Source organism: Lissotriton helveticus, chromosome 8 (genome assembly GCF_964261635.1).
Source record: "Lissotriton helveticus chromosome 8, aLisHel1.1, whole genome shotgun sequence".
Taxonomy (NCBI): domain Eukaryota; kingdom Metazoa; phylum Chordata; class Amphibia; order Caudata; family Salamandridae; genus Lissotriton; species Lissotriton helveticus.
In genome coordinates, this window is record NC_136069.1 from 734515923 (window position 1) to 734531447 (window position 15525).

A 15525-nucleotide genomic window follows, 5' to 3' on the forward strand; every position below is an offset into this window, starting at 1 on the left:
AGAGAGTGGAACAGTAGGGAAAATGTTGAATAGCATAGGGGTAAAAATTACTATTCCCACTCCAGAGAGTGCAACAGTAGGGAAAGTGTTGGCTAGCTTAGAGGTTCTAAATAACATACTTATTAATGAATTAATTTCTATAATTAAATAATGAATAAATAATAAATAACAATACATTATTTATAAATATCAATAAAATAAAAATCATAATTACTTTAATAACATTAAATTACTTCCAACCCTACACCCCAGCCCGCTCCACATAAATAATTATCAATCATTAAATTAATATAAAATAATTACCAATTAATATTTAATTAACAATAAATTAATTACCAATGCCAATAAATATTTATTAATAATTACCTAATTATAATGAATTACTTCACACCCTATTCCCCTATAAAAACACAACCCACTCCTAAACTAAATTAACACAATTAATATATTTATCAATTAATCAATTAATATAAATTATTTGCCAATTAACAATTAATAAACAATAAATTAATTTTGAATACCACAAAAAACGAATAATTAATGTGTTATAATTAATTTATTTCCCACTCTATTGCCCTATAAATTCACAGCCCACTGCAATAAAAAATGTACACAATTAATATAATTATCAATTCATCAATTAATAAAAATGCATTAATAATGAATTAACAATAAATTAATTATCAATCCCAATAAATAAAAATTAATCATTACTTAATTACAATGAAATTACTTCCACCCTATTCCTCTATAAACCCACAACCCGCTACAGAACTAATAAGCAAAATTTAATTAAAAATAATTAATCATTTCTAAAAATTATGATTTAATTTACTATAATTAAATTACTTCCCACCCTATTTCCCTATAAACCCACAACCTGCTACGGTACTAAAACACAAAATTTACTTTAAAAAAATGTACTAACTTCTAAACATTCAATACAATTTTTTTTTTAAAAATACAAAATATAACAAAACATGTGACACACATACATATAAAATGCATACTAAAATACATAACACTTACATAAACATTGATATTAGTAACATTAATATTTTTGCTACCGATATTACTAACATCGATATTAACAAAAACGATATTTCTTACCTTCCGGTCGATATTCTGGTCACCGATATTCACGATGGCGATATTCTGTCCCTACGATATTTAAAACTCTTTATTTATGTAGGTCAAAATAAAAAACTCTATATTATGTCTATGCACCCCCTCATTTCATGGAATATCGCAGGGTTTAGCAACATCTTACTACCCCAAAGGGGGATATTTTGTGCTTTCAGGAGACCTGGGCAACCACCCTAATTGCCCGCTTCTATGAATATCACATACCAGCGACCAAAAAGACTATCTTTGGACGCCTGTCAGGAGGTCTATCCATTTTTTCTGAACCATGCTAGTAAAATTAAAACCACAGCTTTAAAAGTAGAAACACCTGACTTACAAGCCATGGCAATTGAAGGGCTGCGAAAGAGGCAATAGCCCCATCACCTGTTACTAATTAATTGCTGTATTAATCCAACAAAATACGAACTGCAACTGGCCATTAGTATCCTGGAAGACCTGCTCTTCAAATTTGAGCATCATTTTGTAATAATCGCCGGCGAGTTTAATACGAGAGGTCTGGATCGTGTCCCAGTTGCACCCAGCAACAGAGATAAGTTGCGACTGCTGATCGCCCTTCTTAAAAATTTTAAGCTACAATCCACTTGAGAAATACAAAAAATCATCTGACCTTCATGAATTACTAAGCCGGCATTTAGTAATATATCCACCATAGATTAAATTTTAATCAATGAAGGGCAGGCACATAAGCTAAGCGACAAAATTATGGATAACAGAGAGGAAAGCAACCACAGGCCACTTCGTGCCACCTTCAATCTGGCCTTGGACCCAGTGGAAGTCCTAGAAACAATTGGTGCATCTTTGGGCGAGGAATGATATAAAGTCCTTAGAAGATTAAAATGGTCCGTCAACCTCAGCAATAGACTGCTGGTGTACGTATCCGCAAGGAAGAAGGTAGCTCAGACATGGCAAACAACAAACATCATAAGTCATTGGGAAATGCTGACTGCAGATTCACGGAAGAACTTGGGAAATGCCCACCAAATAAAAAGAAGCCCCAATTCAAAACAACCGTCCGTGGAATTAAGACCACCAATATACCTGAAACAATGTAAACGTGCTGTAAAAAAGGCAATAAAGGCAAAAAGAAAGGGGTCCACTCGTTACAGAAGACTCCCATCTCGGCCCTGCGAACCACATACAAGAAGAAAGTGTGTGAGCAGAAAAGACAGTACATGGAAAAGAACTGGCTCAAAATGTTCCCCTTAATTGAAGAAAAAAATAAAACTACTCTATGGAGATACATCAACAGCCTGAGCTCCTGAAGCCCACTCAAAGGAAATAGCATTGCTGGTAACGTGTGGGAACTGTATGTGAAGGGTCTGTACATGGGTGAATCATACATGGTGAGCCCTCCCACCTTAGAGTGGTCTTTGGCTGCAGCCAAAGTCAACAAACCTCATAGTTCGCAAGAAGAAACCAAACTACCCAGTCAGTCTGACGGTTACTCAGAGGAAGAGACCGCCAGGTACATCAAAGCAATAAGAACCGACGGGGCACCAGCACCAAACAGCATTCCTGCCCAAGTCTGCATTAACTTTTTTCACACCCATTCTCACTCCGCTAAACACCCATTCATATGTCACAGCAATAATACCACAACCCTGGAAAGGTTCAATCCTTTTTCCAATACACAAGAAAGGAGACCACTCGAACCCTGCCAACTACAGGCTAATAGCCCTACTCGATATTGAAGCAGTCTACTACTAAGGAACCTAGAGGACTGGGTGGACAAGAACGGCATTCTACCGCCCTATCAAACTGGCTTTAGGTCTAACAGCTCCACTATGGATAACATCTTGGAGCTGTCTTACCTTTCTAAGCAATCGGTAAAGAGAAACAATCTGTCCTTGTTTTGATGTTTTATAGACTCCTCTACAGCCTTCGACAGGGTCAACTGGGGAAGACTACGGGCAAAACTTGAATCCTGGGGGATCCCAGCAACCCTTTTAAAAGTGATTAAAGCCCTTTATGAGGGGACATGGGTCCGGGTCAAACTAAGCCCAACAACTGCAACCTTGAGAATCGAAACTAACCTAAGGCTAAAGCAGGGCTGTGTTTTGGCCCCACTATTATTCAAACTGTATACGGCAGACCTGGGCCAAGTTCTGAAAGACACCAGCCTAGTACCTCCGCGATTGAGTAAGATGACCCTCGCTACCCTACAGTATGTGGACGATACAGTGATCATGGACCATACTAGGGTGGGGCTCTAAAGAGCCTTAAAAAGTCTAGCAGCGTATAATAAGGAAAATAGCCTGCAAATTAACGAGAACAAGACAAAGATATTAACCTTTGACAAACATCCCCACAAAAAGCCTAGCATCCTGGTTGCTGGGCGACCACCGAATTAGGACAGCTACATCCTACAACTATTTGGGGGTATGGTTAACAGAGAGTGCAACAGCAGCTAAACACATAAAGGAGCTAACCTCAAAAATCAATAGAATCACTCAGACGTTGAAGCTATCGCCTAGCACGCCCATCTGCAGAGCCCATACTGACAGTACTTAGGGCATAATTAATTACAGCAATCACCTACGGTCACCTCACTTTCCCAGGTGCTCCAGAGAAATCCATTATCGCAGCCCAGATAAAAGCGTATACGATCGTGCTACAGGCGCCCAGACAAGCAAGGAACACCAGGTTAAGGCTGCAAACGGGACTAAACAGACCGGATTTGGCACTACAGGGGGACCTAATAAAATATTATATCAGAGTGCTTAAATTCCCTGAAACTACTCTTAAACACTTTTTAAAAACAATTTTCACTGCAGTGGGATCCCCATGGCACTCTAAGCTGGACCAAGCAATAGACCTACTGAAAATAGTAACAGAGAGCTTGCCCCTACATGAAATTCCACACATTGCCTGGGCTAATGCAGTGAAGCGCCAAGTCAAGACCATCTCGTTTGAACTGGATTGCTCCTCACTCCGGCACAACTCCCTTACACTGGCACTTGATCATTTGTATATCTTTGTGAAAGCTCAACCTTATATGTGAGACCCACTCTCAGCTCAAGCTAGAAGGAAAATCCGGTTTTTGCACCTTACCGCCCTTAAGATCCCGGAGTTCAACCCAACATGGGTGAGAAAAGACAACACTGTCTCCTGTCGTTATGCAATTACCACAGAGAATCCTGGTTTCATCTTTAATGCTGCTGCCCCAAGATGGCCAGCGATCAGTATCGTTTGTAACGCTCGGTCCTAAGGGACAAGGGCCTCAGAACTTGCACGGATGCTTCGGATTGGTGCTTTTCAGAAACTGCCACCTGCTTACTTGCCAGAGTAGGCAAGCATATTCATCCACTCAGAATCACACATGACCTCCAGCAACAAGCAGCAGAGTCCAGAGCCAAAACTATTCAGCAACTAAACCAGTCGGCACTCTAGCTCTGACGGACTCATCCAGTTCAGGGGCTTTCTCTCGCGGACAATCGGAATATAAAGATAGAAGGGGCCCAGTAGGGAGCACAGTAAGAACTTCTACCAATGACAACCTACATAATGTTAATAAATTATTGAACCTAATAAGACTAAGTAAAAATTGGCGTGAGTGAGTTGATCTTACATTTTAATTTACAGCCTCAAAAGGACACAAAGTAGCAAACAGAGTACATGCAGGCATGGTGCTTCTGTTTTTTAAATGCCGGGAAGCTCCATGGGTAAGGGTGAAGGGGTAGGGGTGTTGCGTGTGTGTTTTATACTGTAAAGATTTTAAGTAATCGTACAGCTAATAAAGAACTATCAGAACTCGTGTTTTCTGTCACAGAAAAGTAAATTCATTGTGATTCATTTTACCCAAACTTTGACATGTACAGGTAATTCTTTGCAATAGAACTTGGCAGGAATCATGTATGACACATCACCATATATTCCCCTGCCTCTTTAGTTGTAGAAATGCCCAGAATTGGTAGGGTTCTTTGGGTGCTAGCCTATCCCAGGCCACAATGCTGCGGCCACTCCTAGGGAAAATAAGAATAAAACTGTGCTATTCAGGGACAGATTTGAAATTTGCAAGTTATTCTCAACTAGAAACATGCTGGGATCGATGCACGAACATCACCCTGGTTTTCCCTGTGACTCTAGTTTTAGAAATGTTCAGGGCTGGTAAGGTTCTCTGAGGGTCTTCCGGAACCAGACCCAAATACTGCAACCATCCTGCTTGGAAAAGAAGAAGGAATGCTTTTTAGGCATGGCTTTCATGTTTGCAAGGCATTTTGTCTCATAAAACTTGTCTTGGTCCAGGCAAGCACACCACCCTATGGGGCATATTATCAAGGACCAGTGATAAAATTATTGCCGTTTTATCGGCAAGAAACTGCCGATAAAACTGCGATAATGGGCTTGATAATACGCCCTTGTTAATTCCCATAGAAGCCCATGTTAACACCATAACATGGGCTTCTATGGGAATTAACAAGGGTGTATTATCAAGCCATTATCGCCGTTTTATCGGCAGTTTCCTGCCGATAAAACGGCGATCATTTTATCACTGGTCCTTGATAATATGCCCCTACATTCGTTGCGGCCTCTAGCTTTTAGAAATGTCCCTAGTTGTGGATTTCCCTGGGTGGTGGTCGACCCTGAGGCCAAATACTACATTCATCCCGAATGGAAGCTCTCCCCACTAGAAACATTCCCTGGTGTCTTATTGGGTGGACCCATGCTTAAAACCAATTAAACCTTTCACATATGTCATATTCCCACACTGAAGAGACCCAGTAGACACACATGGGCCACACCTTCGCAGGGATATATTCCTGAGTGAGGAAAACTAGAGGGAATTACAACGTTGTGGAAAGTAAGAGCTGTTAAGTTGACAAACTTCATGTTCAATGATTTATCCCAGCCAGCCAATCAGGATGAGGGAAGTCTGCCACCCTGCGGCAGCAGCCTTATGATGTGTATATGTTGAGAATATATGGTAGTGGTAACTGGCGATATGGTCAGGGATAATACCTGCAACCCAAAAAAAGGTACCGTAACCCAGCATTTCACTTTAAGTTGGTTTTGAAATTTTTTAGGCTGTACTATACCAAATGTATTGACTGCGACCACCAGAGTCTTACTGAAAACCCACATATCTGATATCCGCATACTCAGGAGAGCAAAAAGAACACAAATGTGAGTCAAACCTTGACAGGTAAATGTTACTGTGTGAGGAAAACTCCAGAACATTAGCATGGTTTAGGGACACATTGGTGATATGGTGAAACAAATCATTTTAATGCGTTCTCTCTGAAAGTCTATCACAGAGAGGAATCCTGGCTTGCCCCAGTAGATAGCTTAGTTTGTAAAGAATTAGAAGTACAGTTTTTATACTATCCCACAGAGTCCTGTGTTTGATACCTGGCATAAAATGAACAATGCATTTGGCCATAATTCAGTTTTCGGCTCCGATATTGCTCAATTGCCCTATTCAATTGCCTGTATTTCTATTCTGAGGATATGGGCAACATTTCAGTGGGTAAAAATTCTCTCTATTGTTAATTATATCTTCAGGGTGCAATTACATTAATTCGGAGAACCCTGAATGATGAGAAGTTTTTTTTTGTATTGGTGCTCAATATGATCAAAACAAGTACATGTGTTTGATCACATCACACTCATCCTGTTGCAACTCCCCCTTAACAGCCCACACCATCTTCAAAACCTGTTGCATCATTTATAAAGTCATCATGGCCACAGCCGGGACACCGTCAGACTGGAGGCACAGGCGTGTATAAAAGAATAAAACAAGGAAGCAGGCCTTTTCCACCTACGCACCCGTGATCTGGAAAAACATCCCCATATCCACCAGGACCAACCCAACCAGGCTCCAGTTCAGAAAAGAGTTGAAAACGCACCTCTTCAAAGAACACTACATCACAGTTCAGTAACAGTACACTTTTACACACAGAGCCCAGCTACATCGCCTAGCACTCACTGACTGAATGCTTTTGTTTAGCCATGCTGCGTTTTCGCTAGGTTTGCACTATACAAATATTACATACCTAAATACACACATCATAACCGTTTTTTCTTTTAATCTGTGTAATATGGGTGCACCAGCACTTTGGCAGTGAAAAGGATAACACCTTAAGTGCTCATCACGAGCTCAGCTCGTCATGAGGCGCGGTGCTCAGGTGCTCCATGACGAGCTGAGCTCGTCATGAGCCGTGGAACGCTCACACGCGGGGATAATTCCCCTGCTGTGCTGAACTTTCCACGGAAACGGGTGTGGTCATGACGAGCTCAGCTCGTCATGAGCACACGAGCACCGTGCCTCATGACAAGCTGAGCTCGTCATGAGCAAGGGGGCGCTGTGCACGCCCCTCCCCGCCCCCCAGCACAGCGGGGGAATTACCCCCGCTGCGAAGGGGTTAAGAAGTCCAATATAAGTTGTGCTTTTTTATGTTAAATTGTTTCTGGGTCGTTGGCTACGTTCCTGGGGGGCATGGGGTGATGGAGTGTGAAGCAGTAGCGGCTTGACTCGCGGGTGGGGGGCGATCGCAGAGGCGTGGGTGGTCACACTGGGAGGGGGGTCAATAATTTTAAAAAGAATCATTTAAACTTACCTTTCTGCTGCGCCGGGTCCCGTGTCTTCACTGCTCCTGCTTTCCTGCCTCCGACAGGAACAGGAAGCAGGCAGCCTCCCTCCCCTCCCCAAAGCCAATCACAACGCAGCCTACATGGAGAAGTGCAGAGTGCGCATGACTGGTTTGGGCGGCCTGAGAGAGCCGACTAAGCAGTCTTTGCACACACAGGAGTGGGCAAATCACTCCTGCCCAGCACGGGCAGCTCCACCCACCCTCCCGCCCGCAATGTGCAAAGAAACATAAAATGGTAATAACCAAAAGTTATTAGCATTTTATGTTTTGTCTTTCTCTAACTGTGAGAAAGCAGGGGCCAATGCTCCTCCGCCCTAGTGGAGGAGCTGTCCCTGGTGTGAAGTTGTTACGCAGATATACTCAAGAGCAGCAGCAGATGTGAAACGATATATGAGAAGGGTTATATGGGAGAAACAATAGTTTGTGGGGCGACTGAGGGCTGAGAACTGGTAGGAGAGTTAAGTAGGAGGCCTGAAAGGCCTAAAAGGGGAAGGTGGTAGGTACAAATTGTGGATCTTAGTGAGAAGAATATGGGTAATAGATGTATTATTTAGGTCATGCTAGCCTGTAAGGTGATAAAGCCAGGCGAGTAATATGAAACAATGACCTATCACATTAAAGCAGCCTTTTCCACCCTGCTCCAGTGTCTGGCTTGATTGCGCCTTCCACTCACCTGCCAATGTCTCACTGCAGTTTGTGAAAGTTCTTTTTGCCTGATAGGCCATCCCTCACTGGAAGCCAAATACAGATATATGGGCTACTTTGTACAGATAACATAACTGTGGGGACTGGCACTGACTTTACAGCAGTAGGTTCAAAGAACTACAGAATCCAACATGGATGTCATTTAGAGGTCTCCAGTAGTTGCTGCTGAGATCCCTGACCTGCCTTTGTGAGCACAAGTACTGTTATTGCCACACCTTGCAAGAGTATCCACATATATCCTGCCCCTGCTCCCTCCCGTCTCCCAGAAACTGCTCATCCATGGCCTCATCCTCTCAAGGCTGGACTACAGCAATGCCATATATCTGGGGGCCCCCGAAGCAACCTTCAATAAATTGCAATGGATCCAGAACGCCGCGGCACGAATCCTCACCAACACTCCGGCCAGATCATCGGCCAGACCGGCTCTGAAGGATCTCCACTGGCTCCCAGTGAGAGAGCGAGTCAAATTCAAGGCTCTCTGCCTGTCCCATAAACTCCTGCAGGACAAAGGTCCCCCCATCCTCAAGAAATTCATCAGGCCCTACAAAGCCGCAAGATCCCTTCGCTCTGACCACAAACACCTTATTACTACCTTCAGAGTGAAGAGGGCACGCACTGGCGGAAGGCGTTTTTCGGTGAACGCGGCTGCCTTGTGGAATGCCCTCCCCCCCAAACTTAGGATGGAGCCAGATTACCTCCGGTTCAGAAAATCTCTGAAAACTCACCTTTTCCCCTGATTTCCTCCCTTACTTTATCCTCTTCAGTGTCCTGATCTTAGCGCTGGGATGCTTACGGGTTACTACGCGCTTTACAAAACCTTCAATAATAATAATAATAATTAAATAATATATTTGTTACACAGTGGCGTAGGTGCCCATGGCGGTCCCTGCATAGGCCGCCCGGGCGACCCCATGTAGAACGGGGGGTGGGGTGCTGGCGATTCCTGCGATGGCTGCAGGTAAAAGTGGGTGGAGGCCGCCACCCCCAAAATTCATGCTGCCCGGGCAGACCTCCCCCACCACTGACCCACCTTGCAACACCACTGTTGTAATAACAATTTTTAATCTAAGAAAATAACACTCATATTCAATGTAAAAGGACAGTATGGGTGCACCCCAACAAACAGGTGTCCTTGGAAGAAGTTTAGTTTTCATTCATGTAATTCCGGCTTTTAATTACTCTAACCTGAAGGCATAGTTTAAACACACAAGGATAACTAAAATATTTTTTTTAGAAAGAAAAAAAAGCATAGAAAAAGTACAATATTGTGCTACTATCCTTGGCACTGACATGGCCTTCATTTTAGGTGGAGGTGCCTATGTGATCAGGCAAAATGCCCCCACTCACAGCGCAAGACAGCCACATATGAAGTGGGGTGACCCCTCCGTCCTGTACGCTGCAGTGCACAAAAGCAAAATGTCACTGACTGCTGAACAGACCAATGGATGAAAAGAGCTGACCCAAAGCACCTCTATGTATGTATATAGGCATATTTTTATGTATGATCTTTTTCAAGACATGAGGCTTGAGAAATAGCTAAAGCTGGCTCTAGGCCACACTGAATGATTTGTTGGAACAAAAGAGTCACCTCTGTGTCTTGCAAGAGTTATAGCTCCTTAACAGTAATCATAAATCAAAATGTGTTAATAATGATAAGGGAAAATCAAGTCAATAAAATACTTTATAATCAACACATGCTTTATATGGATCAATAAAAAATGTCCACAATAAGAAGGGGGAGAGGATATCTCCCTACTCCAGCCTCCCCGTTCAATTACTGAATATCACACAGAGGAGTAAGGAGGAAGTGTACAAAAATGTGTATGCATAGAGAGAAGTGGCGCATGTGCAAAGTGGCAAAACTGCGCTCACTCACAAAGTTGTGACATGCTTCACCATAGGGCGTGTTACAGACAACCCCTCGCAGACCAATGCAAATCGTGTTCGAGTTTCATAGATAAATTCTCTAGTACTGGAGAGGTGTGGGTAGTCTACTACGTGGCGAGGATCTGGATATCTTCTGGGCGGTGTACCCACCTTGATGTAAGTGTGACTACAGGGGGTCACCCCCACACCTCCCCAGTTCTAGAGAATTTATCTATGAAACTCAAACACGATTTGTGTGCTGTTCAAGGTATCTCTGCATGACCAGGAGCACTCTCTAGAGATACCAGAGGTAGGATCAGAGGGGACCTCCCTTTTTGGGTCCAGAAGGGTCCTGATGAATGCCCAGTGACACCTTCTGTATGGGCACAACTTCCACTGCAGAAACATGTTGACACTTTGGCAGTAAAGGAGGGGTGAAGGAATCTTAATTTTCTCCTTTCACCTCCATTCTTCACATTTTGTAACCCCTTCCGTGCGGGGCATATTTCTCCGCTGTGCAGGGGGAGGGGGGGCGCACGCAGCGCCCCGGTGCTCATGACGAGCTCAGCTCGTCATGAGCCACGGTGGTCGTGTGCTCATGACGAGCTGAGCTCGTCATGACCACACCCGTTTCATTAGAACGCTTGCACAGCAGGGGAATTTGCCCAGCGTGCGAGCGTTCTAACGGTCATGACGAGCTCAGCTCGTCATGAGCACACGAGCACCGTGGCTCATGACGAGCTGAGCTCGTCATGAGCATGCAAGGTGTTAATCTAGCCAGATGGCCCTGGAATAAATGTGACAGTGGGTACACATCTCAGCTAATTTTAACCTCACTATCTACACTTTTTATATAGTGATCCCAAAATATCTCATTGTTTGTATTGTCTTCCCCTCCCTGTTGCTCCACCCCAGGCGTTGGTCTGCGTGGGGGTGTCTGTAGCACACCCTATGATGAAGCATGTCACAACTTTGTGAGTGAGGACAGGTTTTCCACTTTGCGCACGTGCCACTACTCTCTATGTAAAGGCATTTATGTATATGTCCTGATGATGATCCCATATCCAAAGGGGATCGAAACGTCGTCGACAATTTGCACTTGATGATTTGTAAATTTGTGTATGACGAAATCACAAAAAGTGTATTTAATTGTCTGTTTTATTTCTGAATAATTTACAGACTTTTTGCTTTTGCCTTACATTTAAATGTTTCCCCTGTTTGTGTTCAAGTGGTAGTTGGACACAGGTTTTGTCCCACTTGGAATTTGTTGAACAACTTCACTACATTTGAATATATTAATTATTAAATATGTCCGGCTGGACATCTAATATAGATTCCAATTTTGGTCTATAATTATTTCTGTTTGGTTATTTGATCTAAAGTTTGGGACCATTGTGTCTTGTAACACTACTCTCTATGTATACACATTTTTGTACAGTTACTCCTTTCCCTACTACTCTGTGTGATTTTATATGGATTAATACATACCAGCGGGCATGGCCAATGCTTTTTTTTTGTCTCTATTTGTGAATCTCCCTTGTATTTATCAACAGGTTTTCTCTTTGAGTTATACACAAGTCTTCAGTGACATCAATTAGTGTTATGTCATTGGGATCAAGGTCGTGTGGCACCACTTACTCTGATTGGGGGTCTAAGGTTATACGTCACATCCTTTGATGTCATTGAGGTCGAAGGACGTGTGACAAACTTTCGCTACCCCTGACAATTTAGTGAATCGAATTGACGTCCATGGAAACGTGATGAGTGGATATAAATGTACAATAGAAGCCGGCCCCTGTCAATCAGGTTATTCACATAGCAAAGCAGAGCAGGGAAACATCATTAACAACGAAGGCAGTACTACGCGTAACGTTTACAACGAGGCACTTAAAAAAAAAAAAAAAAAAAAAAATAAATAAATAAATAAACTTAGTAAACGTCTTTCCAACGCGTATGCCTTCAACGATCGTATTTACCACGAAAAAAAAAAACGAAGGATTAAATAGGGGGGTTGGGGGGGGTCTCCCCCCCCATAAAAAAACGATCCCGCCGTGCCGAAAAAAACAGTGTCATAAGAGAGGAAGCGGAATAAACTTCCGCTTCCTCTTTATGTCGTAAGAACGACGTGGCAAAGAAGATGAGGGGAAAACGAATTCCGTGGTAACGCATGCGTGGAAAAGGCATGCGTTGCAACGGAATTCGTGGTAACGACATATAACCAGCAGAGCACTGGGTTTGACTGACAACCTAGCACACTGGGTTCATGCACCTGCTTCAGACATCTCTGCAGCGTTCAAGTCACGGGTTAGAGGCGGGCCACTTCAGCCTTTCTTTCTTCCGACTTTGCTAAAGTGATTCAGTGAGTACCAGTGACTGAGGCGATGGAAACACGTCATTTACAGCGGTGAGAAGCCCCGAGTCCAGGGCGGTGGGCGCTATTTAATGAACACTGCCTAGTGACGTCTTTTTCTTATTATTAACAAGGGAGCCGCTAAAGAGCCATACTTACTGCACAAGAGCGTGTTTGCTGAGCAGAGGCGCCATCCTGAGAGCCGCGGGGGTCGTGGTGTCCCGGGTGCTACCCATGCTGCAAGCTGCCACCTGACTCTTGGATGTCAGGGTTCAGGGAAGGCGCTGCCCGTCTCAGAGTCTTGTCGCACCAACCTGAGGAAAGTATGCAGGGGACACTATGAGAGGACGGTGGCAGAAAGGGGTAGTAGAACCACTACGTCAGACATCAACACGCACCCTACCAGGGGTAGTAGAACCACAATACGTCAGACATCAACACGCACCCTACCAGGGGTAGTAGAACCACAATACGTCAGACACGCACTCTACCTGGGGTAGTAGAACCATAATACGTCAGACATCGACACGCACTCTACCAGGGGTAGTAGAACCACAATACGTCAGACACGCACTCTACCTGGGGTAGTAGAACCATAATACGTCAGACATCGACACGCACTCTACCAGGGGTGTAGGACCACAATACGTCAGACATCGACACGCATCCTACCAGGAGTAGTAGAACCACAATACGTCAGACACGCACTCTACCTGGGGTAGTAGAACCATAATACGTCAGACATCAACACGCACCCTACCAGGGGTAGTAGAACCACAATACGTCAGACATCAACACGCACCCTACCAGGGGTAGTAGAACCACAATACGTCAGACACGCACTCTACCTGGGGTAGTAGAACCATAATACGTCAGACATCGACACGCACTCTACCAGGGGTAGTAGAACCACAATACGTCAGACACGCACTCTACCTGGGGTAGTAGAACCATAATACGTCAGACATCAACACGCACTCTACCAGGGGTAGTAGAACCAAAATACGTCAGACATCAACTCACTGACCAGGGGACTTTGGCTTGGAATTATGGGGAGAATAGGGCAGAGCACCTGTCCGAAGTTTTTTTAGACAGTATGTACCTTCTGGATTTTGTTGAACGCCTAGTCTGTGGTAGTAAGCGCTATATGAATATCATTTTAACAGCATGGTAACCATCAACATATGGAACAGCGTGCTACCCTTTCTCTGAAAGCGTCCCAACGCCTAGTCAGCGTTACGAAGCGCTACATAACTGCATTTTCAGTACAATACCATTTCGCCTATTGTAGCATTCCCTTCTGTTTAACATTTCAGAAAACGAGGCTCGTGATTAAAACGACCACATTTACCACAGAATGCTTTTCATTGCCTAGTCTGGAGATGCGGAAAGGAATTATCCCGACCTCTGCTGAAAAGTAATTGCACTGAGGGGGAGGCTTGCAGATAAGGGCAGTCACACCTACTTATACCACAAATATGCATATAGAAGGCTGGTGTCCAGCTGTCTACTGGAACGCAGGCAGGTAGGCGCATTCGTGAAAAAGAGTTCCCTTTAAATAGCGCTTTCTACGCCAGAAGAAGCGTTCTGCAGAAAACGGATATATTTGAACTTCGAGCTGTGCTGAAATGCGGAGTATTACATAAAGGAGAAAACATTTTGAAAGTTTTCGCTTGAACTCATAGTCGGCAAATGAGAAGGCATCATTAGAAGGGGTAACCAGTAGCTCGCTCTCCTGTGCAGTGACTGCCGCCACACTTACTTGAGTGATCAGAGCTGGTTCCGGCACATGTCCTCCGGAGCGGCGCCCAGAAGCGACGACAGCTACGATGCAGCGCTGAGGGTAGGGTTCAAGGCGCTGCGGGTATGAGGCGACTCCTTAGCCCTCGCCCTCTCCTGCTGATGCCTCCCGCTCAGTCCACGCACAGAGCGCAGAATAAGTTTAAGTGGAGCTCCGGGCGGCTGGGCGGAGGGGGGCGGGGTGGCGGCTCGACAGGGGGGTGGGCCAGAGGCGGGGGCGCCGCCAACAAAGCGCTCAGACTTAAGCTCGACTCTTTTACTCTGTACACACGCTCGGGAGTGAGGGAAGAGTGCAGACCCCGGCAGGACACCAGACCCCCGAGCAAGCCACAGACATCCCCTCCCACCCCGCAGAGTCTCCTTCTACCCCGGCACGGCCATGGGGCGGCTGCAGCTGCTGCCCCTCGTTCTCCTCCTCGTCCAGCTGCAGGGAAGCGCCGACGCAGCGGTGAGTACCAGGCGCTATATGCGACAACTTTGTCAAGGCGTATGTTTGCGTCACCTGCAGTCTGTCATATATCATACTGAGGACTTTTTCTTATCGGAGAAACATGAAGAGCAGACGGGACATTTCTTGGGGCTGGGAATCTTTTTCCCTATATGTTCGACAACACTATGCCAAACGGAAGCTAAACGGACTGGGCATCGCCCCGTTACAATGTATTGCTATGCAATATTAACAGGTGGGAATAAACTTCTGTAGAGAATATGCAATTAATGCTGTTTTGGGCGTCTCGTTATCCCTAGGTTCCCACTGTCACTGGGCAGATATGACTGGAATATTAACTCTTATAGTGCAGATACCCACGTCATGGGATGTTCACGAGGTGTCTGGCACAAGGGCGTAGTGCCCTGCAGAGAGGGTTTCGTTTAATTTCCCAATAGTTTTCATTCCACGGCGCTATAAACGCAAGCACTAGATACAACGGATTCCTTATGGATTGAGGGGCGGGCCAGCCCCACAGGTAGGTGACCCAGGCGTGTAGCAAGCCTTCTATGGGTTCTGATACAAGCATGTAAAAGGACCCGTGATCTCCTGTTCAATAGTAAACGACAACCCTAAATGGG

The 15525-nt window shown here is 44.6% G+C and overlaps 2 protein-coding genes across 2 annotated transcripts in view; one reads left to right on the forward strand and one right to left on the reverse strand.

The window, feature by feature from the left end:
• The window catches only part of COL4A2 (collagen type IV alpha 2 chain), a 732177-nt gene extending 717599 nt beyond the window's left edge, over positions 1-14578 (reverse strand). The window contains exons 1-2 of the mRNA XM_078657554.1: positions 14420-14578; positions 12817-12971 (exon numbers count right to left, since the gene is read on the reverse strand). Coding sequence (XP_078513680.1) covers positions 12817-12893 — 77 coding nt within the window. The 5' untranslated portion in view covers positions 12894-12971; positions 14420-14578. The remainder of the gene's footprint in view (positions 1-12816; positions 12972-14419) is intronic.
• A 131-nt stretch (positions 14579-14709) lies between these two features.
• COL4A1 (collagen type IV alpha 1 chain) overlaps positions 14710-15525 on the forward strand; it is a 594749-nt gene continuing 593933 nt past the window's right edge. Inside the window, exon 1 of the mRNA XM_078657555.1 lies at positions 14710-14905. Within this exon, the coding sequence (XP_078513681.1) occupies positions 14837-14905 (69 nt within the window). The 5' untranslated portion in view covers positions 14710-14836. The remainder of the gene's footprint in view (positions 14906-15525) is intronic.